Source organism: Polistes dominula, unplaced genomic scaffold (assembly GCF_049000335.1).
Source record: "Polistes dominula isolate Pdom_NZ unplaced genomic scaffold, Pdom_raw_medaka contig_15, whole genome shotgun sequence".
Classification (NCBI taxonomy): domain Eukaryota; kingdom Metazoa; phylum Arthropoda; class Insecta; order Hymenoptera; family Vespidae; genus Polistes; species Polistes dominula.
Window position 1 is genome coordinate 78,926 of NW_028300915.1, and position 27,123 is coordinate 106,048.

Genomic DNA, 27,123 nt, shown 5'->3' on the forward strand with positions numbered 1-27,123 from the left:
TGGCGCCGCCGAGTATTCGGTAAAAGATTTTCGTCCTCCCCTGGTGAGTGCTCCGGCATTGGGTGGGAGGAAAACGAGAGAACCCGACCGGCTTAACGAGAGTTGGTGGGGGAACCTGCCGATCTGATCACACAGAAAGGGGGAGAGACAGAGAGAGAGAGACAGAGAGAGAAAGGGGGAGAGAGAGAGAGAGAGAGAGAGAGAGAGAAAATGCGGTGTGGAATCTGCAACAAGGTGGGAGGAGCGCGAGGGTCGTTCGACTCGAAGGAGGAGAGGGAAAAGCACGGTGCTTTTGAAAAAGTTTTATCTTGGGCGCGCTTGGTCTCTCAGACGCTACCGAACGCCGGTACGGTGCTGCTGTACGGTTTGCGCTCTTCATTCATTATTCGCCGTCCACCTTTGCTAATAGAGAAAGAAGGAGATACACGGAGTAGTCCTCGCGATTGTCCTCGCGATTGTCCTCGCGATTGTCCTCGCGATTGTCCTCGCGACTGTCCCTTTTATTTCTTTTTTTTTTTATTCTTTCTATCGTTACCGATACAACTGACGTTTCTTACAACTGTCACACACGTGGGGATTATAGAAAAAAGGAGAAAGGCTCTCTTCGTTTCGTCGTCATGAGTTATTGAAGATAGCTTTCAGAGAAAGGAATAGGTAGATAGATAGATAGATAGACAGATAAGAGATCGAGGAATACTCTTTGGCTCTCGCCAAGATGAAGAAGAACCGTGTTTTATTAAGGAGTGCGTTGCTCTTCCTGCTGATTGCCGCTGATTTTCTACTCGTTGCTGCATCCGAGGTGAGTTATTAATTAAGATTTTCTTTTTCTTTTTCTTTTCCTTTTTCTTTTTTCTTATCCACGTGTTTCTTCGTTTTCGGATTAGACTTATCTCGATAAGTTATGTTTCCGATATTTAAGTCGATAACGCATCATCGTTTTACGATCGTTTCGAAGAATAGGAGCGTGCGCGATCAACAGGTACGTGTGCGTACACGCGTCCAACTTCTAAGGTAAAAACGATAGGTAAAACTATAAGGTAAAAACTAGGCAAACTTGGCATCTTCTCTCATTGTCAGTCGGCAAAATATCGTATCGATATTCTCCACGACGAAAGATATAACAGGAGACGAGAGAAACTCGCTGTATAGTCTCGATACGTGCGGATAATTTCTCGAGGTCGATTATATTCCGATCACACTTCCAACTTTGAGACAAGAAAGCGGGGAGAGAGAGAGAGAGAGAGAGAGAGAGAGAGAGAGAGAGAGAGAGAGTAGCCGGCGTTAAGCATTACTCTTCAAACACATACACGAATAGCAATTCGAGATGTCGGTCGGTCGGTCGGTCGGTCGGTCCATCTTCTGAAGATTGACGGAATATCATTTGGAAAGATGTAGAGTCTATTTAAAAAATATAAAAATAATCTAAAATTTGGACGCGTAACGTTATCTGGTCGAGTTGCGATGTTCGATAATCGCGATATCACATTTCGTCGTGGTGCGCTTACGCGGTCGAGCTCGTTTGATAAAATTACTTCTGCCGGATGCACGTTAACATCGGGTCTTAACTTAATTGGATAGAGATTATCGGAGGTTGAAAGGACTACTCGATTCGCAAAATGGTTACGCATACTACACAGTTAATGACTTTATTTTAAACAGAGATTCGATCTATCCTCATATTTATTGTAGCCCGTACGCTCTTAATTGCAACTTGGATGGTTACTACTACTTTTAATTCACAATGATTCGTGTGTCTTCTTTAACTTTGATTTTGCTAAACAATTGATCGGACGAATTAAAAGGAATATTGACTCGAAATGGTTGGACGATATATTGTATCGCGATTAAGGGATCAATTGGATTTAGCTTTCAACGGAAAGAAGACGAATCATCGACGACGTGGCATCGCACGTTCTTCGACGAAAATCGTTGTCCGAGAAGAAAGATGGTGGGTAAAGGATATATCGAATAAGAGGGAGGGAGGGAGGAAGGCATATTGGAGTACAAGGTTCCTTCATTATCGTATCCTTTTTCCTCGGACGACAAGTGTGTTTTCGAACGGAGAAACCTTTCCAATGGGGATACGCTATTTCGATTCGTTTGGGAAAAGGATGAAGGGAAGATTTGTACCTTATGAAAAATATGGTAATGCAGGTGGCTTTTCGCGACCGAATCGTTTTCTTTTCTACCTTTAAAAGAGCCCCCGAGCTCGCCACCAACCTAGCTCTCTCTCTCTCTCTCTCTCTCTCTCTCTCTCTGCAAGAATATTTATATAGATATTATTGTTATAGAGACGATGTCCGCGAGAGCATCGGAATTGTATGCTGGAAAGATCGACCGAGGGAACGAGAATTTAGGGCTTCCGGACGAGACGCAATTCGAATACGCGGCTAATTTGAAAACTTGCAACGATGTCCTACGACTACGCAAGAAATATACCGATGATATTCTGTATACCGTTTTGATCGAGGTGCTTCTCTTGTCTTTCGAGAAAACTCCAAATGAACTTTTTTTATTTTCTTCTTCTTCTTCTTCTTCTTCTTCTTTTGCTTTGGCTTTTCCTTGCCTTTGCATTTAGCGAAACTTCGTAGAGATACAGATTATCTGAATATATAGTTCATTTTTGGTCAATCAGTATTTTCGGAGTCTCGAAGGAACCGTAACCGGTTGTCACGTATGGACGGTCGTCTCTTACATAAGTAATGCCGTGTGGTAAGAAAAAGGAGAAAAAAAAAGAAAGAAAAAAGAAGAAAGCAAAAAAGTTAAAATAGCTGTATGAAATGCAGAGAAAAAAAAAAAGTTCTCCTCGATAAATATCGCTTACCTCATCGTACAATGTCCATTAATACTCTCGCGACATATAGTCATTACTTTTTTATGAATTATATTTTAATATTACACGCCTTAGAATTTTTTTTAAAAATTATACGAATATGATTACGTTTGTATTCTCTTATAGAAAAATCTACATTCCAACGTATACTACAACGAGATCGTAATTGGAGAAATAAATGAGTCATCAAGTTTACTTTGTCGCGATATATTTTCGCGTTAGGTATACGATTCTGTAGGAGACGTAGGTAGATGATAAGAAGAAGAAGAAGCAGAAGAAGAAGAAGAAGAAGAAGAAAAAAGAGGTAGCTCGATACATACCCGAGGATATTTGGATTCGTATTGGCGTGGTCTAGCTTTAGGACACTCGAAACACCGCGGTCGCATCGAGGAGCATTCTCATGAAAGTACTTTTTCTTCCCTCTGAGTACCGGTACTCTCGAGTGCTACTTTTAAGTGTCTTATCGTCCCAACGGATCTTTACTTCTTTTAACGCGTCCATTCGCACCCAATGGGTGCGAGACCAAACTTCCTCTTTCTTTTTGGCTTTGTTTTAGAAAAATTCCAAGGTATATCGAAAGCTGAAGGAGGAGTGGTAGGTAGGACCGGTAATATAAGCCGGTAGTCGAATCGATTTTCACGGCTAATCCTTATTGGGTCGGTAATATATGTAGCATCAGAGTCATCTCGTTTTTCCTAGTTGATTTGACGACGCTCTTTATCGTCTCTCCAGGATACAACTTTGTTCTTTTGTACTTTTTTTCTAGTAGATACTCTCTCTCGTTATATATCGTTATATATCGATCATCCCTTTTAATCGGATATGGACGGCGAATTTGCGTGGACTGACCGTGAAATTAAAGGGGACAACGATCATCAAGCCCCTTGGAGAGAATAAGCGAAAGGAAAGATTATACTTTAACTTGAACTTATACTTTTCGTCGAATAAGAGAGTAAGTTCGATGCGCGGTCAGGTAGGATCCTTTGGAGAATTGCCCCGCATCTGTACGCATGTACCGATAAACAAACGCCACGTCGCGCCACACTTTTTCCCTTATTTATTTTCTTTTTATATAATACTTATATTAGAGAAAATCGTTATCGAAGGTGGTGGCAGTGGCGGAGGCGGAGGCGGAGGCGGAGGCGGGCCTCTAACGTGCCTGCAGCTTGCAACCAAGAGGGATTAAGCGCATCTGGTGACCGTGTCACCAGAAAGATGGAGGGAGAGACTCGTTCGCTTGACGAACAAAGACCGTGTTCGAGGAGAAAGCACGTGTACGAGAATAAAAAGAGAGACGATCGCGTCTTAAACGTGTGGGCGAGTCAAACTGGTTTTCACGTTCGCGTGTCCATGGGAAGAAAGAAGAAGTAGACGAAGAAGAAGAAGACGAAGAAGAAGAAGAGGAAGAAGAAGAAGAAGAAGAAGAAGAAGAAGAAAGGAGGAGGAAGGTCTTGGAAACGAAAAGCAAAAGCAAAGGCAAAAGCGAAGGCAAAGGCAAAGGCAAAGGCAAGACGACTTTCGTACGTAGTACGGTGCTCCCCATGGCAACAACGCGAGTTGCTCCTTTTTTTTTTTTTCTTTTTTTTTTAAACTTGCATATTTGTGTACAACTCGCCATCGACGCCCATGCCGCCTCCGCCACCTCCGCGCTACTTCCGCCGACGATATCGCCAAGTGTGTGACGATACTACTTGCAACGGCGCAATATCCAATGCTATTTCCTATACATCATTAGGAAGAAGACGGGAGTGTCGCAACTTCACTAAGACTGTGTGTGTGTGTGTGCGTGTGCGTGTGCGCCCATGGTCGACATCGAGTCGACGAGATCCGAAACACGTGCAGCTTCCTTTCTATTTTTCTTCTTTACATTTTTTATTACTTTCTCCGATTGGAAAGATTTTCGTGATGAATTACAAGGAAAAAAGATTTGGTGCGTTTCCTTTGGTAGAAAGTAAACTTGGCATTATCGTCAAATCGAACGACGGATGTCTCAGGTGTTTCATATACCGTTTCCCTCGTTTCTCTTCTTCCAAAGGTTCTTTCTTTTTCTTAAGAAACAAGCGTAGCTTGCCATTCGATCAACATTTCAAAAAGAATCTTCGATTCATAGGGCTTGAATAATGTAATGAGTAACGAAAATCCGATTTTGGGTCTTTCTTCTTTTGCACGTACTTATGTGCATAAGAAAATCATGACATCCAACGAGAACGCGTATTTTAAGAAGACAAGACTTTAACTCGACGCGCGCAATTCCGTTTGCTATTTCGGAATTTGCCATTTTACAATTTTATTCGAGATCGTAATGCACATTTGTAGACACGTCTTATCGCATTTCATTGGAAATCTTCAAATCTATGCTTTATAAATCTAATGGCTTATCGCGTGTAAAGTCAAGGTCGGAAATTGCGAGTCATCGAGTTGCGTGCTGGTAAAAAGATACCGATTGTTCGAATGATTCGTGACCATTTAGCATTATTTTTGTCCGCGTTTCGTATCAAAGTTCGTCATTAACGAATAACGCTTATCCAGCGTTGAATGACTTGTAGCGTTGAAGCGCTGGCAAATAGAGGCACTTCTCGGTCCGGCCAGGAACGTTGCGATCCTAATCACTCGCCATTCAGTCTACCTACTCTCTTGGAGGATCCCTTTCCCGAATTTTCTTCATATTTCTCGGCATTGACGAATCAAAGGAATCGAGATTGCGTCATCCGCATCCGTTAATAATGCAGATTCGAGGAAAAATCAAACTTTGAAAGAACGTGTTATCGTGCGTAGTCGTAAGGCGATCCTAGAGCAAAAGAATAGAAAAAAAACAACCCAAAAGAATAAGTCACGATGTCAATAAATTCAAACTTATCTGCGGCCATAAATCTGGAGACGGTGCGCGACCACATTGGGGTTCGATGAAGCATGCAAAGCCAATGCTGTTTGAGACTTATAGCGCCGACCGATCAAACGATCATACGCGCACGCTTGTTTTTGCGTTTCTACGTACTTCAAATAACTTGCCTAGCTTTATTCGCTTTTTTTCCTATTTATATCGTATTCGTCATACGGTCAGTGTTATATTATACGGTATTGAAAATGTGAGAAACATATGGACGATTAGTGTCACATGTAAAACGATTTGAGTAAGAAGTTTCGTCGTCGTCGTCGTCGTCGTCGTTGTGGTCGCCCCTTGCAAGGTTCTATCTTTAGTTCACGCGCTTTCTATATTCTCCTCTGTTGTCTCTTTTTCTTGTGTAACCTTTTGTCTCTCTCGATCGATCGATTAGAAATATCAAAAAGAAGATAAATAAATAAAAGAGATCGTGTCAGGGTTGCGATTTGAGGGAACAATTAGAATCCATGAAAAGGTGGTCGGTGCTCGGAAGGCAGGGTTCTTGTATTTCCGGCGCGCTACTGAAAAGAGAAAATCTCTTGGTTTCTCCCTGGCGTTTCTCCCTGGCGTTTCTTCTTGAAAAAAATCCCTTTTTCTTGAAGAGTCGGAATTCGGGTCGTGCGTCCTACATTCTGGGCAAGCGTCAAAGTTAATTGCAGGTGTCGAGGAGGATTATGCGGTGGGTTCTCGCGTTAACCCCTACCGCGCGCGTTATAAAAGTACCTACCTGCGATGTGCATGTTGCTCGATTAAATTCCTGATAGAAAAAAAATCTTGTCAGTTTAAGGGAGAGAGAGAGAGAGAGAGAGAGATATGACAGAGACGAATAATCGTTCGATTTTCTCTTGTTAAGAATCGACTGGTTCCGGAATCGATCGATCCGTCGATAGCAGACGTTTTCTAATTGAACGATATAAAATGCAGCTCGATGTGAATTTCAACAAGTCCGTATAATGCGAGGTATAAAATTTCTGGTAATTAACATCGTGACCATCGAAAGGATTCACGAGAAAAACTCGTCGAAGCCATAGACGCGATTTGCCGGTATAGGTTTATTTTCAGAAAAGTCTGTTAATTAAATTCTCCCTTCATTTTTTGATATACTGAGGCTAGTTTAAATACCATCTCTCGTTCAAATAATAAAGAGATATATAAATGGACAGTGGCGTGGAGAATTTATCTTTATTATTTATTTTTCATATTCATCGAATAATAATGATTTTGTTTAGTCAAATATTGTTCGATTTTCAACGAAAGGAAGAGATAGATATCTCTTAAATCCATTATGTCTTGGAGTAACTTTGGGCGTTTGTGGTATACACGTGAACATTCGCGAACAAGGATTATCGTTATCCCGCGAGAACCTTCGTCAGCTTTCCTTCGTGCTTTCCTTCGTGCTTTCCTTCGTCAGGTTTCCTTCATCGCTCGCTCGCTCGCTCGCTCGCTCGTTCGGTTGGCCTTTTTCTTCTCAACAGAGAGTGCTTTATTTCGAGTAAGAAAAAAGCAATGTACGAGATAACGACGCGTTCGTGCTCTCGATCGATATAGGAATTTAAGGAAATTCGAGGTATAAGGTATTTTTAATGGAATAAAAGCTGTGATTCTGGTACTCTTTCTCTCTCTCTCTCTCTCTCTCTCTCTCTCAGTTATTTCAGGCAATTCCGTCACGCGCGTTTCCCCAAAAACGCGCGTGTACCCTTCTTTGACTCTGTACAACTTGAGACTCTATAAATAAGCGCTTACAAAACGGTCTTGTGTATATCTATAAAATCGAGACATTCCAATTAACGGATCGACATTTTTTTTGCCATCCATTAATATCGTTGTTATCGAGAACATGTTGGTTTTTTCTATATTTTGTTCTATATTTTGTTCTATATTTTGCTTCCATGGCATGGTTTCGCGAATTTCACTTATCGTGTGTAATTCCACTTACATACCTATATCTGTACTCGTTAGCCGATTCCAATACGTAGATATCTTTTCGTTTGCGGTTATATATCATTTCTCGTTCCTGGCAAATCTTTTTTAAAACGAAAGAAACGAAAGAAACGAAAGAAACGAAAGAAACGAAATAATACGTCAAAAAGTATATGACTCAATTCGAGCTTTTATCGCGAATTATAATATTTCATTCGCGACGCGTTCTCGCGTTTATTTAAAACGAGAACGCGCTGCCAACTAATCTAATCGTTTAATCGCAAAATATAAAATTCCATTTGTGGAGAATATATTTTTTCAAACTGCAATTCGTTTCATCTTTTCGCTTTCGTTCCGATTTCAGAGAAAAGACAAAATATGTTTTGTCGAGACTTGACCCGTTTCTCGGTCGAACGTTCTTCACCATGTTTTGCAAAAATTATCCTCCGATGAATGTATACAAATAAATGTATTATTCAAAATATATGAAAGAAAAGTAAAGTGAAGAAGAAGAAGAAGAAGAAGAAGCGGTTAACGTTAAAAGAGAGACGGTAGATACAACACACGCACACGCACACGCACACCCGAGTTATCTCGCAACACGCAGATCCCTATGTGTATGTATATATATATATATATATATATGACTCCTTCTCCAAAATCTCCGAATCTTTCTTACGCAATTATTCTCGCGACCGCGGTGATATCATTTTATTTGACTTGGAGAAAGTATTACGCGTTTCATAATCGTACGGGTTGAGAACGCTACTATGACCTTATAGGTCTATATCGGCATCTTTACTCGAAATAGCGAAAGTCATCGAGTATGTGGAATCATTTCCGCCGGAAATTTTACTTCATTTCTTTTGTCTCTTTGTTATTGCAAGTACGTACACATATTTATCTTGTCTAACGAGGAAACGGAAAGATAAGTTTTCTACGCTTACAACTATTGTAGTAAGGAGAGTCCAATCCAAACGTCCAAGGGGGACGTTTTTCTACGTTTTTCCCTTTTTCGCTATACTTACCATTTGCATACACATGTATAACAATTCATCTTCCTTACCATTAACATAAGAGAGCATCATCGGTTAAAGAATTACAAAAGAGAATTTGAATATTCTATTGTCGGAACAGAGTCAGTGGATCGATGATATCATGCTAGAGATGACGTAAGTTGCAAAACAAACGTCTAATGTAAGCGTTCTTCTAGTTCTGTAGATCTATAAAGTATGCTAAAGTTGTCGATACCAACAGGTAGATCATCGTTTTTTCTTATGGTAAGATGAGCTAGATTTTTCGATGAAGTAACAACAAGAAAAGATGACGACGGGGGCGTCATCGCCCATTTTAGGCTGACCCTGACGAGTCACGGTCGGTTCGGCTCGGCTCGGTTTCGTTCGGTTCGGTTTCTCTCCCTTTGAAAGCTAAAAAGAAGAAGCATTATTCTTAAACGAGCGTGCATGCGATATCAAATCGTTACAAAAAATGATTTCGCTTGCTGACATTCAGCTCCAAGTTGGTCTTTATTATTCTCATTTTAATCAATCCTTGATGAGTTCGGTAATGACCGAAGCAGCTTCCTCGGAAGTGTTGCGTCGAAAACGTTATAATTGGTGCTTAATTGGAAAGCCGATATCCACGTATTAGATTCGCTTTCAAAAGCAACGGATAAGTTTGGGCTAGCGTATTATAGAGGGTTAGAGACTACGCGCTTCATAATCCAGAACATTTTTATCAAGAAAATTGAACTATTCTATCCTTTTTTTTATTTGTCCTATTTTCCTCCGGCGTTTAATCGTTTTTGCCACTAAAGAACAAATCATATGAGAGGAGAGGGAAGATATAATCTAAAGGTTTAACGATAAAGTTTTTGGTGAGTCATTGACAAATTAGAGGATCGAATTGAAACGTTAGATGAGGTCAAATAAAAATGATGTGTAGCGCGTTACGGAAGGAAAAGGAGACCAAGAGAGAATTGATATTTTCGAGCTTGAGCGCTTGGGTTGCGCGTCAATTAACGAGACGCGACCCAACGCGACGCGACGTGACTCTTGCAGTCAGCTTATACAAAAATATTACCCCACCCTATCTCTCGCTCAGTATCAAAGCAAAACACGATTACGCTCGCTTAACGTTCGTCGTTCGTTCGTCGTTCGTTCGTTCGTTCGTTCATGTAGGGCTGCTACAAGTCTCGTCTCTCCTCGCTTCTTTTATTATTTCTCCCTTTAATCCGCGACTCTTTTTTTTCGGAGAGAGCGCGCCCAAAGGATAAAGCCAAGGACGAAGCGTTGATACTTTTCGCGGTTCGATCGTAAAAGAAACTAAATATAACGAGCAGATTTTTATTTGTCATTTGGAGCATGAGTCATCGAATTAATGGTTGCGACGCGACTTGCTAAGTATTTTCGATGTCAAAAGTCGACTGGGCTGGGATCCCTTCAGATATGTCAGACAATGGACTATTAGGGGAGTTTAGCGGTAAGCTCGTGGTGGCCAGGCTCCTTATGCTCTTGGCCATTCGTCGAGAGGGTGGCAGCTTACGAAAGAGCTCTCGTTGCGCTCGAGCTCAACCAACGAACGACCCTTTTTTCCATCGTTGAGAGTCCCAAGGCTTTCTTCTTTCTTTGAGCCTTCATCTTTGCTGCGCGAAACACGCTCAAAACACGCTCAAAACACGCTCAAAACACGCTCAAAACACGCTCAAAACACGTTTCAATTCCTTTTATTTATTTTCATAAATTCCTAAGAGCTTTTTGCGAATATTTATCATCGACGCGATACCGGCGAATCTCGGTTTCTAGCGTAAGAAGGGATCGGGGTCGTCTTGCCATTTTTTCTCTCTCCTCAATCCGAAAGAGACGGAGCTTCGCTCTATAACGCTCTATAACGCTCTATAACGCTCTATAACGCTCTATATCGCTCCAAATAATAGTTTATGCGAAGACATACTTTTTTAACTTCGAGGTCGAATTTAATGATTCGATACGAGTTGTGTGTATCGTGGTTAATATTCGAGGCGGCAGCAAAGTCAAGCAGGTCCTACGTAATTGGACGCGCATATGTCGTTGCACAATCATCTTCATGAGGCTCGAATCTTTCTTTGTTGCGATATAATGATATTATGTCGCGTCAGGGTTGCGTCAATTTTGCTCCAATAAATTGTTCTTCAATTTCTCCAAGCTCGTTTGGATATAATCGGGTTGTTGTTGAAAGTTAGACAGATGTTTTTTAAGGAAAAGCAACAAACGCGGCTGGCAAGCATATCTATTCTCCAATTATTTGCTTTGGTCAAACGAGATACTTTCCAGTCTGCGCAAACACAGTGGGCCTGTTGTAGGCGCGTTGGATTTTCTGTTGGATTTTCTGTTGGATTTTCTGTAGACGTTAGCCAAAATACGATATCGAGCGGATACGATTATGCTTTTGCTTAGAGCAAAAAGACGGCCAATTTTGTTGTCGCGCGAATGAAAAAATGTTATTTTTATGAAAAGCGCATGCTCCTCTCTTTCTTCGAACGTAGATATTTCCAAGTACATACGCGATCGATCTCTTTCGTATCGCTTTCCAAAGCCATCCCTTTAGTTTTCCTTATCAAACGTGTGCGCGCGAAACAGAAGGAGAGGGAGAACAGTTTGCATCGACGGATAGAGAAAAAAAAGAAGAAAGAAGAAAGAAAAAAAGAAAAAAGAGAAAAACAATCCCTCTCTCTCTCTCTCTCTCTCTCTCGACTTCTCGGATATACGCTCTCTCGCGATCTCTCGCGAGTAGAACCACTCGTCTGACTGGCAGATCGTAGCCCGAGGGGTCTTTGATTTGTCGGAACGAATCTGCCGAGGCTTTCCTCGGGAAATCAGACCGACGTGATTTCCGCAATTTCGCGTGGAGCCTTGATAAAATGCGAATGGTGTCCAAGTCCGAGAGAGGATTGGCCGCTTGGATATTTGCCCTCTTTGTCTCTCTCTCTCTCTCTCTCTTACTCTGGATATGAAACTTCATATAAGATCATCCTCGAGGAAATCTCTTTCTTCTTCTCTTTCCCTCAACTAGCTGGGAAGTAGCACGTGTGTCCTTTATTTCTCGCTCCAGTAGCTTTCTTGATCTTTTCAACTGATAAATTGATGATGACAAGTTAGTAACAATATTTAAATAAAGGAAAAAAGAGAGAGAGAGTCGTAGGACGACCGCAAGGCAAGGCAAGGCAAGGCAAGGCGGCACGTGCAGAACATTCTTAAAAGATGGGACCAAAGTGGATGAAAGGAAGTTTTTTCGCGCGGCCCCGGATGTTTCTTGACGGTGCGAAGCCTCTTCCGGTGAGAGGCTGTTAAAATGCAAAGGGGCGGTTAAACGACGATGCCGGACCCGGTCTTTAGTATTCCGGCGCCTCTCTAACGCATTAATATACCATAGCTTAAGACAAAGGACGTTGGTGCGCGGCTACTTTCACCCTCGAAGCTTTTCGACACTCGAACGACGTATATTTTCGTTAACTCGAAGCCTCCGAGAGGTCTCTCAAATTGTTGGGATTTTCGTCCTATCTTTGCTCGCAAAAGTGAACGATTTTCTTGGAATATTTTTCAAACGAACTCGAGCCAATTTCTAGGGTTATCAATGTTAGGCGCCTTGACCTCTTAGCCGATCTTGCTAAACTCGAATTATAATAATTATTACGAGCTATCTCGTCTTTCGTTTCGTTCATTTTCATTCAGATTATCCTTCTTGCTCTCACGGATCTTGGTTACATCATTTTCAAGAGAGAGAGAATATGTTGGGTAGGGAGAAGAGATAAACTAAACGATGATAAACGATGAATATGCGTTGCACGTGTGGTCGCGCTAGGCGGATTAATGTTTCGTCCAAACGTTAACCTATGTGGGCTTTAGCGATCGTCGTTCGTCTTATTTTCCAATTAATCGATTTTAGAAGAAGCCATCTTATCGACTATATTTCTCGCCTCGTCGTTGTCGTCGTCGTCGTCGTCGTCGTCGTCGTAGTCGTCGTAGTCGTCGTAGTCGCACGATGAGTCATCTCGCACGATTTCTTTTTCGTTCGCAGTTTAACGACCTCGTTGGCTGCGCTTCTCTTTGCGCGTACCGTTTCAAGGCCCTTATTTTATTCATTTCTCTTACTTACAGTATCCATTTTTACATGGACTTTTATCAAAGTCAAATGTATGCTTCGGAATTTAGTAATATTATCGTAGGTCGTACGATATCGTTACTAAAGTCATCGAAGAAAGTTGAATCGACGATAAAAGTCGTTTGCGAGTTGTTGCTCGATCTATTGATATAATAGATAAAAATAAATCCGATATTAATCGGATGGCGCGGAAAGTAGTTGTTTTTTTTTTTTTTCGAGTTTAGTTAGTTTGCGGTTCGAGTGAAGGTGCGAACGAAGAATGTTTCTTATCGCAGGCGTGCTGCTCACGTCATTCAGCAAACAAACCGAGATGGCCTAAATATGGGATGACGCCGCGTTGCGTATTGGAAAAGCAACTTTGTTCGCGCGCGCATTCCACCAAAGAACCCAACAAGGAAACTTTCGAGGTGTCCTTTCGACACTTAACCTGCGCGGACACGTATTTCCCATGCATTTGAAGGATTTCGGACTGTAGGGGTGGTGTTTTGTAAAAGTATGAGCACGTAGTTGCGGCGAAAGGATCATAGAGTGGACTTAACTCGAAAATCCCGTGTAAAACTTGCTCGGAATAACAAAGTTTCGTCTAGCTGGCTGCCTCGGATGCTCTCCCTAGTGGACTCTTTTATTTTTCCACCGCCCAGCCATCTCCTCCGGAGATTTATATTTCTCCCCCTTCACAAATTTCTCACCCTTCTCTTCCTTTCCTTCTCTCCTATTACGTGCTCTCTTCTATGACACCATTTTCAAGTCCCTTCCCTAGCGTGGAATTTTGATCGTCTAAATGAATGTTGATCTATCTAAATAGTTCGCGCGATTCGTGTAACAGAGACGAGATGCATTTAACAATAAGAAAGGATGAACATCGCCATCTAAACGTGGCGCGATTTATCAGCCCATCTGTCTCGTCCTAACTTTGACTCATTCCATTAAATATCCATGTCATCGATATCGATTCAATTATCCGCGAGTACAGTTAGTCGATAAATTCCGAGTTTAGAACACGATGTGCCTCGCGACAATTAATAAATTGTCTCGTGTCATTATCCTCGTTTTAGATTAACGCAACTGAGATATCATATTATTACATTTTATAGGTGTGTTTTCTTTTCTTTTCTTTTCTTTTCTTTTTCCATCACGTAGATGGACTAAATCGTCTCGAGTAGTCGTAGTTATCGTAGAAGCCGGCCAGTTTGCTGTCCGTTGGTTGTGGCTTGCGAATCACGGATCGCGGCTCACTCGCCGCGGTTCTTCTCGAGCCTGAAGAGAATGCCGAGTACGATCCTGAATTTATATCGCGTGTTTAGGTGAGAATTGCTTCTTTATGAGGGGCACGTGAGAACGCTCAGCGATAGACCGACCCACCCTTCTACCTAACAAATACCTATACCATATCGGATATGCAACGAATCGCGAATACGTGTACAAGCTCGTTCTTGTCCAAAATTTACAATTAGGCTATTCATTCGTTTTCCTTTCTTTCAGAACGACGACTTGGTCTTTGATCAAGATGGTAAACAATCAAGCCTGCAAATTCCCTTGATCGAGAAACACGAGGAGCAGTCGATTTTTCACAGAATAAAGAGAGCGATTAGTAATTTTTTCGATTCTTCTACTACTACTCCTCCTAATACTCCTAGTCCTTCTTCTTCCGGCAGTAGCGGCAACGCATCTACTAATAGCACTACTAAGACATTGCCGACAGGAGGTGAGTTTGCTCTTTTCTTCATTTTTCTATTACACTATGCTATTATATCTAATATCGTTTATTTTTCTTTTATATCGACAGATATCGAGAACAATGAAGAGAATAAGGGGAATAAGGGTGTTTGGCCTGCCGACAATTTCAACGATAGCGACGTTTTCAACGCGCAAAAGAGCAACAACGATCGACATTTGGAGAGACTCATTCGAGACAGCCAAGAGGAGTACGTCGACGATAAGCAGGTAAAGAGGGAGGGAGAGAGGGACGGAGAGAGAGCTATATTTGTTTGGAGGTATATTGTTAGGATTCATTTGGGTTCATGATTGTCCATAGGAGAACGAGATTGGCGACGCGGCGGAGGGTCTTAGGGCTCCTCCACAGAATTACGTAAATTCCGACGACGAAGACCTCGTGGGATCTGGTAAAATTATTGCAAATAATTATCGCATATTTTGGCACGATTTTCCAAAGAAAATATTTCATTGTAAATTCACGTTTATAGGAGAGATCGAGGGTAGCGCCACGGATTCGTACTATTCTCCACCTGTCACGGGAATCCCAAGATCCGACGGAAAAGCCCGTAAGTTGCTCGTCCCTAGAAACGTAATCGAAGAAAAATACGAAATTAAACGTTATTGACGATATCATCCTTTTGACAGGATTTTACCGAATTACCTTGACGGTTAACGAGCCATACAGAAAGGAGTACGCCGATAGAAACAGCAGAGAGTACAAGGAGCTAAGCGGTAATTTAACACAACCTTTGGAAGAACTATACGCTCGTCGTATTCCCAATTACGATTTTATGGCCAACGTCATTAAAATATCGTAAGTACTATCTCGAAGGTTGTTGTAAGAGAGGTTGTAAGAGAGGTTGTAAGAGAGTTGAAGTCTTGAACACGTTGATCCGCGAACACGTTGTTGTTTTCAGACCAACGTCCGACACGTTTACGTCTCAAGTCACCCTCGACATAGGCTCTACGTTTACGGACGAGTTGGAGGTACGGGATATCTTGGAAAAACAGTTGCAGTATCATTCTTTGGGAAGCATCCAAGTCGGTCCGGAGGGATTCACCTTCCGACGTTTCTTAGGTAACTTTGTCTGAAAATGAAGAAAACAATAGGATTCGCCGGCATTGGGAAATGATCGATTCTTCCAGTTTCGACAAAACTTACTACTTTTTCAACTATTTCTATATATTATAATATATATGCACTGGGGTGCATAGATCTTGCATAGATATTGTTATAGATATTGTTATACGTGGATAGGAGAAGAATGGATCGCTTCCCTGGAATGCTTCTTTATTAGGACGTTAGTACTTTATTATTACTTGGCACGTAAAGCACGTAGTCAACTAGTATTTATACTATCTAATATACATACTATCTTTGTTAGTTAGTGAATTAATAGGTGGTATCGCCGATTGCGCATAAGATTTATTTTGTCATGGCTGCTTTTTAAAAAGACCTTTCTTTTGGTTACTTTGTTACCTTTCGAAAACCACGACGACTATCATGGAGCAGGGAAGGAAAGAGTATTGCCGGAATGCGACCAATCGACCGAATTAACGTGTAGAAACGGCAAATGCGTGTCGTTAGATTCGCGGTGCGACGGTGTCGATCAATGCCAGGATGGATCGGACGAGCTCGGTTGTCCTTCCAACGTCTCGACCCCGACTACGAAGCGTAAGTACGACGACCACCCATCATCTTATATTTTTTCCTACCTTTCCTACTTTATTTTATTAAGCTTTTCACTTGACCAAATTAACGCTTTATTTTCTCCTAACAACTTGTTTGGAAAATCGAATATTGGTTGCACCGCGCACTGTCTCTTGCACGGTAAGATAATATCGAAAAAAGAGGTGCGCGACGCAACAAGCCTAGTTGTAAAATTAGTATATGCGCAATCGGGACGGGGTAGACGTTGTCGACGTTGTAGACGTTAGCGAAGAAGCAGAATGGTCCTCGACTACGGAGATTACGTCGGGATTTGAGAATCGGTTCCCAATTGGGGAAGAAGAGGAGGAGGAGGAGGAGGAGGAGGAGGAGGAGGAGGAGGAGGAAGAGGAAGAGGAAGAGGAAACAACTTTGAGAGGAGTCTCGAACAAATGTCGTGCCGACGACGTCGTACGCTGTCAGGACGGAAGCCGATCCATTTGTTCGGTACAAAGATGCGACGGAGTACCGGATTGCGAGGACGGAGCCGACGAAGTCGGATGTCCACATCCAGGTATATCAACGGTCCCATTTTCATTTTACATAGAAAAACCAAATCTATATTTACGTGCTATCTACTAAGGGGATGGTAGCAGTGTTTCATCGAATGCCGTCGGAATACGGACTTAATGTTCTTTATCTATCTGGATAAGTAAATCGTTTCAATCCGCTCGTCACTTTTCACTTATTATGTATATATGTACATACGCACATACGCAATCTTTATTTTTACATTCTTGTACATATGTAAATGACTTTTCTAAATATCTTTGATAAGGCTCGCATGTTTGTATCGCTAAACAGTAGATCAAATATTTTGTCGTCATATGCTTTGATGTCTTTTTATATTACAAAAAAGAGTGGCTTTAGTTATTAGTTTGACGTTAAAATGTCTTTGTACGATCTCGCAGGTTGCAAGTTTGGGGAATTCGCTTGCGACGTGCGGAGGTGCATTTTGGAATCTCAACGTTGCAACTTTGTTGAGGATTGTCAAGACGGAAGCGACGAACACAATTGCAATTACCCCGGTGAGTACGAAACATTTTTGAAAGTAACTGGTAACTGGTTTGCAGAAAACTAGCTTACCATAGAAGAATCGATGGTAAAGTACAATCTTTTGGATCGGTCGAGCAAAGTAAGGTAGACAAGTGTAAGGAAGGTTACTGCATTATCGACGGCGAGAAGATTGATTGGACGCGAGGGAATTTCGAGTTTTTGTCAGAGGAACGAATGTTCTTCCTTGTCGCAACTTCCTATCAATCATATTGTAAAAGAACTTTGTATCACTGAAATGTCGATCGAAAAGTTGGATTTAGAGACTTGTCGTCTATCTCTTTGGACTGTGGGTGCTTTTTTCTCCCCTTTAGATAAAAATAGGGTCAGGTGCGGTGGAACGATGCGAGCAAGCAGGACGTACCTACTGAATATTCAAAACTCGAGAGCTTTTTCCCTGCTCCTATTTCACGAGCACAACGCAGTCTCGTGCTCTTCCTTCCTTTCGTTTCTACCCTCGTCTTCTTTTCTTCTCTTCTCTTCTCATCTCGTCTCATCTCATCTCGTCTCGTCTCGTCTAGTTGCGATCAACAACGCGGAAAGGAGCACGGAATCTCAACCAATTCTGCCAGAGTTGCTCGATTGCGCTTGCACGCCCAACCGAGTCTCGATTAAACTTTAGTCCAAAGAAACGAGTGATCGTAAATCAACGCAATAGGAATATACAGGGGATGGAAAAATAAAAAAAGAACAAACGATTTCATATAAATAACCAGAGACACGCAGCTCTTCGTTGTCGTCGATGTCGTCGTCGTCGTCGTCGTCGTCGTCGGCGGCGACAGCGACGGCTAAGCAAGAACGTTTTACTCGAGTAATCGCGATATGCATGCTTAATCAATATTCAAGTATTCAGCAGCGAACTAGACTGGGGAGGATTTACCTGTTCTCTACCCTGTTCTCTACCCTGTTCTCTAGCTTGTTCTCTACCCTGTTCTCGTTCCCTTTCTCATCTACCCTTCTTTCTTGCCATCTTTGGTAGGTAGGAATTCGTATAACTACTTTCGTGTCTCTCGCTTCTTCCGTCTTGCAATATGCCAGTGCGGACAATTATGAGTCGTTGCGGGAAGGTAAGGTAACTGGAACCACGACAAAATGAAAAGAGACAAAGAGACAAGGAGAGAGAGAGAGAGGGATAGAGGGAGGACCGTCGGGGTTATCGCACGCTAGGCACCACCACGACAAATGTCAGCACCCGCCCCTTCGAACATTATTCAGATGCGTCCTTTGACTTTAGAAGCGTGTACTTACGTCTAGATGTGTTTCTATCTTCCTCGCAGCCTCGACGTCCTACTTATTAAAGTTAAATGCAGTGAGTATCCTCTCTCTCTCTCTCTCTCTCTCTCTCTCATTCTCTCTTTAGTAGGATACCTAAATAAATTGAAATCGATTTGTTTCATTTATATCTCGAGTTTGTGTGATTTCAACCCAATTTCATAATCGTTTCGTCCTCGTGGTTATAAATGTAATTATTTGCAGAGGCGTGCGTCTACTTTGCGTTACTTTGTTTTTCGATCAAATATACAGGGGGCTAGGTCGATTGATATGCTTTTGAAAAGTGAGCGAAAACAGAAGACAAGTGGATGATGCTCTCTCTTTGGTCAGCAGTGGTAATAGCTTGTAATACCAGGCCTATGCTTTACCGAGAGGTTAAAGTATTACCGTCCTCGAAATTGGCGTTCTCCGAATCCTGGAGACTGCATCGCCCGATAGGAACGATCTTCGATGGTTTCTCTTGCTCTTTCTCTCTCTCTCTCTCTCTCTCTCTCTCTCTCTCTCTCGGAGATAGATATGATTTCGTTTAGTCCTTCCAAGTAGGCTCGCGTTTTTGTTCGAGCGTTGCGAGCAAATAGAGAAATGTAAATATCGATATTATAGCGTAATCGTGGTCGTCGCGTGAACGCGTCCGTTCTTTCGCGATCGCATCGCAAATCGATCCCTCTTTCAAAGAGAAAACCTATTTGTTGAGTTGTATGTATGATTTTGCGTTGTTGGAATAACGAGTTTTGGAATAAAGGAGTTAGGAAGAAAGCAGGTCATTTTCGGTATCCCTGGTAGAATTCATTTTTGGTCGGTCGCGGTATTAAACGTATATCGGTGGAAAAGGGGCTCGAGGGGGAGGGTAGAAGCTCGGGAAACGGCGGATTGGTAGGCGTTACCCGTACCCCGGTAACCGTGCTCGTAACGAACGCGACGAGGAGGCAAATGGTTTGCTTGGGTTATTTCGCTCTCTCGGTATAATATTCTCGGGTTTTCTCGGCTTTTTTGTAATTTACGACGATCCGTTTAATCGGTCGCCCCCGAGAAAGACGCAGGTCGCCCCGCTGCGAATTTCCACGCGATGTTTCATTTATTCTTCCTCGCGAAGAACCGATCGCCGCGGCCCGTCTCTCCTTTTCTTTTAGCGAGACAGAGAACGAGAGAGAACGTCAGCCGCGAATACTCGCCAGACGGACAGCTGAACACGAGTCCATTAGTATGAAAATGTGATATAAGATAGCTTTGAATAAACATGCGCAACCCCTTTCCTTGCTCGCTTCTCACCCCCGTCTTTACCTTGTCTGTGCTTGGCGTCGGTCAGCAACCTAGCAAACTTATTTTATTTAAACTTGTGTAATTCCACGAGCTCTCGAATCTGTCGTACTGCTTTTAGAAAAATCCTGCTGCTACTCTTACTACTACTACAAGGCAAAGTGGTAGTAGGCAAGAGTTTTGGCGCGCGGCCGTTACACACACACACACATACACACACGCACATCCTCACACCCAAAGCCTGACTTTTCTTTTGGATTTCCCTTTTCTTGTCATCTTTTTTCGACAAAATAGTTGAATTATTTGTGCGCTAACGGATCGATCGGAAAGTGGATAGGTAAGTAGGTCAACGGAGGATAGGACGTTGAACTAACCGCGACGTTTGTTAGTTAAATACCACGGGATCCATTAGAAACGAGCGTTTCGTCGTTATCCTTCTTCTAAACCGGCTTTCCTTCAACGAGATATCGATTTATCGTATACGTTTACGAGAGACCAGCTACGACGAGTTTAACGAATAATTTGTCGCAACTTCTTCTTTCATATCTTCTTTGTAAAAGCGAAAGTTGAGGAAAGAAGAGAGGAGCGAGTAAATGCTCTTTTGCAAGTAGTCGAATGAATCGGTCGGGGGTAGGACAGTCTTGCAGGATAGTTTGGGAAGGGGGGGGGGCCCCATTTTGCCTTTTGGCCTTTTTGCCTTTTTGCCTTTTAACAAAAGGCTAGTGCTGCTCACGCACGCAGCTTGCATTTTCCGCAAGGTTTATCATCTCTCGTTTTGCGAGATAGGCTTCAAAGCTCGTCGCTCGAGAGTCGTCGGTCGGAGTTGGTCGAATCCTACCGAATCTATCCGAAGGGAGGAAGCGCGCGAAAGGGACGCGCGCGTTGGGTGCGCTCGGCGGTGGTAGGCGCGCGTGCCGTCCTACCTGCGAGACCACCTACGCTTTTCTCCTCTGACAGTCAGTCAGTCATTCGTTCGAAACAACGCCGTTCGGTCGCAGCTTCTTGCGTTTTTCCACTTAAATAATAAAGAAGAATATTTGAAAAGTTTAGCGCTCGTTATTGCTGGGAAAGCGCGAAAGGGGGGAAAAAGAGATCCGAAGTAGCTTAGTGCCTCCTCCCACGCTTGGCATTGCGCGTTGACAGGAGGTGGGGTGTGGGTCGCGTTCTTCAGTCAGAGGAGTCAGTCCATGCCGAGGAGACTAGCAGTTTGTCTGGCAGTCTGTCAGCTTCGGTCAACGCGACAGCTAGTAGTTCCTTTTATCGAATCCCAAGGAGGAGATCTCTGTTGGTCGCCAGGTTCGCTCTTTCATTGTCGATTTATTTTTTCGTTTTGTTTTTTCCATTTGACCAACGCGCTTTCGTCGCGATTATTCTTTTGAAAATCACGTGGAAGGGTAAAAAGAAGAAAAAGGGTGCTGACCGGCATTCAGAAAATAATTAAAAATAATTGAAAAGGCAACGAGTGGCGCGCGACTACCATTGTGTTTCCTCCGATGTTTCCCCCAATCTACCCCATCGCGCTTTCTTTCTTTGCTGGCAGCACCGCGAACAAAAACCGTTACCTAAACGCTTACCTAAACACGGAAGGGGATAAAGAAAACTTAGCGTTTGTGTTCGCGCAAAGGAAAGATCGCTTGAGTAGATTCCAAGTAGATTCCGTCATAGAGAAATAATTCACAGAGCGAGCTTTCCAAAGTATATCCATCCATCCATCCATCCATCCATCCCCCCTCCCCACCCCCCTTTGGAAAACAAAAAGCGAGTTTGGCGCGAGTAAACGGTTAGTTGGGATTTAGGAGCGGCCATCAAATGAGACAGCGTTTCTTTCGACGCTAGTCTCGACGATCGTGAAAAAGGAGATCGAGGAAGATTTGCGAGATGGAACGACCGCTCAGGAATTTCCTCGCCATCGTCCTCTTCCTCCTATTGGCCTTGACATCTTCGAATTTTGCGCAGGAAACGAGACCTTCTTATGGAACACGTTACAGAGGTAAAATTATTCATTTCTATCCTGTTTGACAATATTTTTCGAGACAAATAAAAATAGCTTTTAGAGGAATACTCCCAAGGTAACGTTTGCCTTTAGTTTGATTTTTCCACTGGAGATGTAATCCCGAGGGATTCGCCGCTGTTTGAATTCATTAAAATGTAAGCGATCTGGGTTGCTCTTCCTACCGTTATTTACGATATTTTTCGGCATTGAAAAGCTATTACTATATATATATATATATATATATATTCCTTCTAATCTGAACCTATAGAGGATAACGCGGAAAGATGTAGAACGACGAGGAGCTTGTTTTTAATCGAATCACCTTCTCCAACCCGTTCGATTTTCTTCCTCCGAACGAATTTCATTAAATAATACCTATCGCCCGGGGAAAGAATTTCTCCCTTAGAATAGTTTGTTCGCGAATTTGCAAAAAGTACGGACTATCTAGTCGTATTCTTGATTATCTAGACGGCACTTGTTGCGCGAGAGAGAGAAAGAGAAAGAGGGTGGGTCTCGGGAATTGGACCCAGTACCACAAACTTCCTACGAATTGCCAAGAAACTTTCAAACTTTCAATCCTATTTGTCATCCCTATTCTTCCGATCGACACTTGAAAGATTATGTGTGCGCTTTCATTCGGCGGGAAGAAGTTTCATTTTGAAATTTCTATATTGTTTTTCCGCGTGTAGTAGCGTGTTTTAATTGCACGACGGTGTTTTACGTTCGCGTTATATATATTTTCCAAGAGCAAAGCACGCAATATTTTTTCACCGAGAAAATGCGGGATAACGTCAACCGGTAGGTAGGTAGGTAGGTAGGTAGGTAGGTAGGTAGGAGAAGGGTGGTAAAAGCATAAGTTGAATATGGGGTCCGTTTGCGTGGCCGTGCGCCCGTGAATATCATTTGGAAAATGAAACAATAAAGGGCATGCATTATGTTTCCAGTTTTATCCTTGCTTGCTATCTGTGAAGCTCATAGTTAAGCTCGACTTTGCGACCGTTTTCACCTATTTAACATATTATTTTGCACCGGAGTGCAGAGGATGGTGGAGGAGTTGCTCCTTCCATCGAATTTAGACATTTTGCTGACATTTTATTATATTGGCCTTTTCGCGAGCCCTTCGTTATTCTTTTACACAGGTAGAATCATTCGAAACGATAAAACGTCGTTGTTGCGGTTGTAGTCGGCTGTTGCGGCCTTTTGTATTTCTCATGAACCGATTCATTAATATTTCCTACGATATGGTTTTATCCTCGCCAATTGGTTATCCCGCGGACCAGATATTTATAAATATAAATATAAATATAAATATACAATATTTGTCGAAATAACTATTTTGGAGAAAATAGTATAAAAAATAGTATATTATTGTTGACGAGGCCTGGCATAGGCGGTTATTTCGACGACGACGAGGACGCACAAAAACCACGAGTTGAACCGAATCGATTATACTTTTTTCATCGGGACGGAGTACTCGACTCAAAGCGGTCCGATCCTCTGAATTTTTCAAGAATTCAACAATACAGAATACGTAGAACGAAGGCAACGTTTGGTTTACGTAGAAATACTTGCTCTCTTTGGTTTTTTTTTTGTTTTGGTTTTTTTTTCTTTGTGTTTTAAACCTCAACAAGTTCGAATTTACGCGAGCGCGCGGCAAACTTAGGGAGCTAGCAATAATTCCGTCAAAATCAAAGGAGCTCTCTTTGGGGTCCTAGCAAGGACCCCACTACTACTAGCATTTTTTCCCTCGGTTCTCTTCACTTTTTTTCCCCATTTCGCCTTCTTTTGTCTAAAGCGACCATAAACTGGGAAAGTTTGTAGGTCAACCGGCGTGGCGCGAAGGTATGAAAACTAGGTTTGCAACCCCCGCGGATAATTAACATCGAAAGATCGCTTTTATTAGAGCATAAATTCTTGAAACCTATATTAAAGTGATAAAATGCGGCCAGCTCCCACCGTTCCTTTTTTTTTCCTCTCTTCTCCTATTCTTAATAATAAGAGGAAGGGAGAGGAGAGCAAACAAGGGGACAAGGAAGAAGGCACCGATTTTCTTTTTTCTCTTTTGGTAACATAATATTACGAGAGTCGAGAATAATATTCGAAATATTCGCTTGGGAAGGAAAATTTATCGAAGATTATTCGGAATAATTGATGGGCTAACGATAAGACGAAAAAGTTGGATCTCATGCATATTGCGGCTCGATTAAATCCCCATTTAAACGATCGAATTATCCGGACGTGGCGATTAAATGCGCTCGACTTTTTCTTTTTCTCTTTCTCTTTCTTCTTCTTCTTGCAACTGTTTTCTTTTTTTATCGGACCATTGACACAGTTGTTTCGGATTTTCATTACGCGATAATTGAGAGAAGGACTCTGCGACGATGACTTTTCTCCTGGGTTTTCTCTCTCTCTCTCTCTCTCTCTCTATCAGAAGAGAAATTCGTTGCAACATTTCAATTGACGTTATTTAAGTTTGTAGTTTTATCGGAAATTCGTTTAAACGCGTATTCGGAATACAAAGCGGTTAGTTATGGTTTAGAAGGTGCGATAGGCTTGAAACGTTGAAAATAGTAACGTTTCCATTGTAACGCGCTTCGACTAGCTAAAACTATTTCTTCTTATCCGATTGTCAAGGGAAAAGTTTTCTTTTTGGATTTGGCCAAGAGAAGACACACAAAGTAAACGGATTACTAATTATTTCAATTTCGAGTGTCCGCGTTTAGGCGAGCAAACGAGAGACAAAGATGGACGGAAGATGGGTAGCCATTGCAAGCAGACCGAACGATGTTTTATTCTTATCCTAAATTGCTTATTGGAACTTTCTCTCCGTTGCGCTTTCGAACAAGCTTTCTTCTCCAAATCCGCTTTTTATTCCATTTTCAACATCGTAAAGCCCTTTAACGATCTTTTTTTTTTTTTTTTTTTTTTTCTAGGAGTCTTATTAATTCTTCTACTTGAACGAATGGTACCATTCGTTCCCCAACTAAAATTTCCCAAGATGATTCGAGAGCGTAGCCTCTTTTGAAAATGTTCTCGAGTAGTCGTAGCACCAGCGCATTTATTTCGACAAATTTGTACTTTCTTCGATACCGCTGGCAAAAAAGCTGACGCAAAGTTGCCTTGGTTGGAAGAAAAATCTATAATAAAAGGGTAGGTAGGTACGCTGGTAGGTAGGTAGGTGCACGTACATAGGAAGAAAAAGAAGAAAAGGAAGAAGGGTAGCGATAATTAATGCCATAAATTGAAAGTCTCTGCTAGATCCGTCGAGGCGCGACCGTTTTCAATATATATCGATTCGCGAGAGGGAAGAAAGAAGCAGCAGGCATGACCCACCCCCGAGCGTAGCCGGCGGAAGTTGGAACGGACTATGACGTACCGCTTCCGGCTCCTACGAGGATATATCGAGTTCTTCTATCCGTCTTGTTACACCACCGGAAACGCGGAAGGTTAGGAACTCGCGCGTGGCTCCTATTTTTTCTTTATTTACAACTACAAGAAGATGAAAAAAAAACAAAAAAAGAAAAGAGTGGGCATTTTTTTTTTAATTTTGTTGTTGTTGTTGTTGTTGTTCAAAGAGAAATCATTGCTCCCCTCTTTCGTCGCAAGTCTGCGACTTGGATTTTTCCTCGGTCGGATATATTTGCTCTTGGGAATTATTGGATTTTCGCCTTTTTCCTAGCACAAGGAGTAAACATACTTTTGGCGGAGGAGAGCACACGCGCAATTAGATTTCATTTTTCTCCTGGTTGCCTTTTAAGGCGACTTCCTCCTTTTATTTTTGCCTCTTTTTCAAGATAAAAGCGGAAGGAGCAAATTAATCGCCGATCGAAATCCATTTAGTCGTTACGTAGGTGCGATAGATAAATTATTCCTTCGGATCTTGTCCATCTTGTCAATGGATTGTCAACCTTGGTCGCGCTAGAGCGTGCTTAATGCATGGAGATACGTGAAAAGATACGTTGAAGATGTTTCTTCGATGATGCAATCGATCCGGGAACATCGACCAAACTATCCCTCTCCTTATCCCTCTCCTCATCCCTCTCCTCATCCCTCTCCCGTGCTTAGAAACTTTCCACTTACTTTCCAAGGAAAACCTTGCGGGAAAGATTATTATAAGTGCGTCGTTTTATTTGATAAATATTGAAACAAACGTCGATTGGCCGTTTAGTATAACGGTAACTACAATTCTTAGGTTTGGACTCGTTCCAAGAACTTTTATCAAAGCTACGACTTTTATCATCGACGTTCTACGTTAGAAATCTTAAGCGCATGTTAAACAAGAAAAGATTAACTCGTATATGCATGCGAGATCGTGCCAAAGGATTGAAATCATCCAGCCGGATGGTTAACGAATGAATAGACGATATCGTAGAGAAGTAAAAAGTAAAAACTGCGTGATGCGATAGGAATGCCGATAAACGTGTACCTACGATACCTACGTTTTGATCGATCGTTCCAAAATGTGCGTGTATATAATAATGAATAGCGACAAAGTGCATTCATTAGTTGTGGGTGGTATTTGCGTTTGCATCCGTCTCTTATCTTCATTTTGTTGTTGTTCCTTTGGAATGTCGACGAGGTCTCAATGTCGATCAAAACTTTCGATCTGGTGGAAACTTTGAATTCGAAGAAAACGTCGAAGCTCGTTGTTTAAACTAATTCTATACAATTGGATGTAACAACAGCGAAGCGAGTTCTCGTATGCAAATAATCGTAAGATGGTGTGTCTTTGAGTCAATGAAAGTGACCTGGACCGATGAGCGAGAATTCTTATTTCGCAATTCTTAGCACCGCTTGAGTGCCAACTCAGGGACAAGTATTCTTTGTCAACGTATTACCTTGAAACTAATCATACTATTCCATGAACTTTTCTTCGGTATAAGATAAGGTAAACGAAGTAGCGTGTATTAGTTAAATAATCAGCATTTCAGAGCTATTATGGAAGATGATAAAAGCAAGCAAGATTGCCATACTTATTGTTAGCATTGACACGGAATTGAAGCGTAACGCATTCTCTCCCACGTTATCTACCCACGAGACGTTGCGGAAAAATCATTAGTTCGCGAGCTGTAAAATGATTTGACGGACGCCGACCCGTCGTCATCGCTTATTATAAATGGAGCGATTAAGTGGAAACACGCGTGCTCGCTCGCTCGCTTGTATATATCTACTTTTGTCCGAGGATGACGGAAGAAAGAAGAAGCGGGTTGACGTCACGCACACAATTTGTTCGCGTTACATTTTTTGTCTTTATTAGTGAAAGAAGAAAATGACAAGGATACATATTTAGATAATTTAAGTGAGAGAGAGAGATGGTAAAATTGGTAACGATAGGGTCAACGTGGGGTCAG

At 42.1% G+C, this 27,123-nt stretch overlaps 1 protein-coding gene across 4 annotated transcripts in view; it reads left to right on the forward strand.

Annotated features, from left to right (window-relative positions):
- The first annotated feature begins 318 nt into the window (after positions 1-318).
- trol (terribly reduced optic lobes) overlaps positions 319-27,123 on the forward strand; it is a 63,981-nt gene continuing 37,176 nt past the window's right edge. For 2 of the 4 annotated variants that reach the window (XM_089170084.1, XM_089170085.1), the window contains exons 1-10: positions 319-799; positions 14,256-14,478; positions 14,560-14,717; positions 14,809-14,896; positions 14,978-15,055; positions 15,135-15,303; positions 15,407-15,567; positions 16,003-16,164; positions 16,403-16,711; positions 17,109-17,225. In XM_089170084.1, the coding sequence (XP_089026210.1) occupies positions 716-799; positions 14,256-14,478; positions 14,560-14,717; positions 14,809-14,896; positions 14,978-15,055; positions 15,135-15,303; positions 15,407-15,567; positions 16,003-16,164; positions 16,403-16,711; positions 17,109-17,225 (1,549 nt within the window). In that variant the 5' untranslated portion in view covers positions 319-715. The remainder of the gene's footprint in view (positions 800-14,255; positions 14,479-14,559; positions 14,718-14,808; positions 14,897-14,977; positions 15,056-15,134; positions 15,304-15,406; positions 15,568-16,002; positions 16,165-16,402; positions 16,712-17,108; positions 17,226-27,123) is intronic. The other 2 variants (XM_089170086.1, XM_089170087.1) reach the window with 1 other exon arrangement.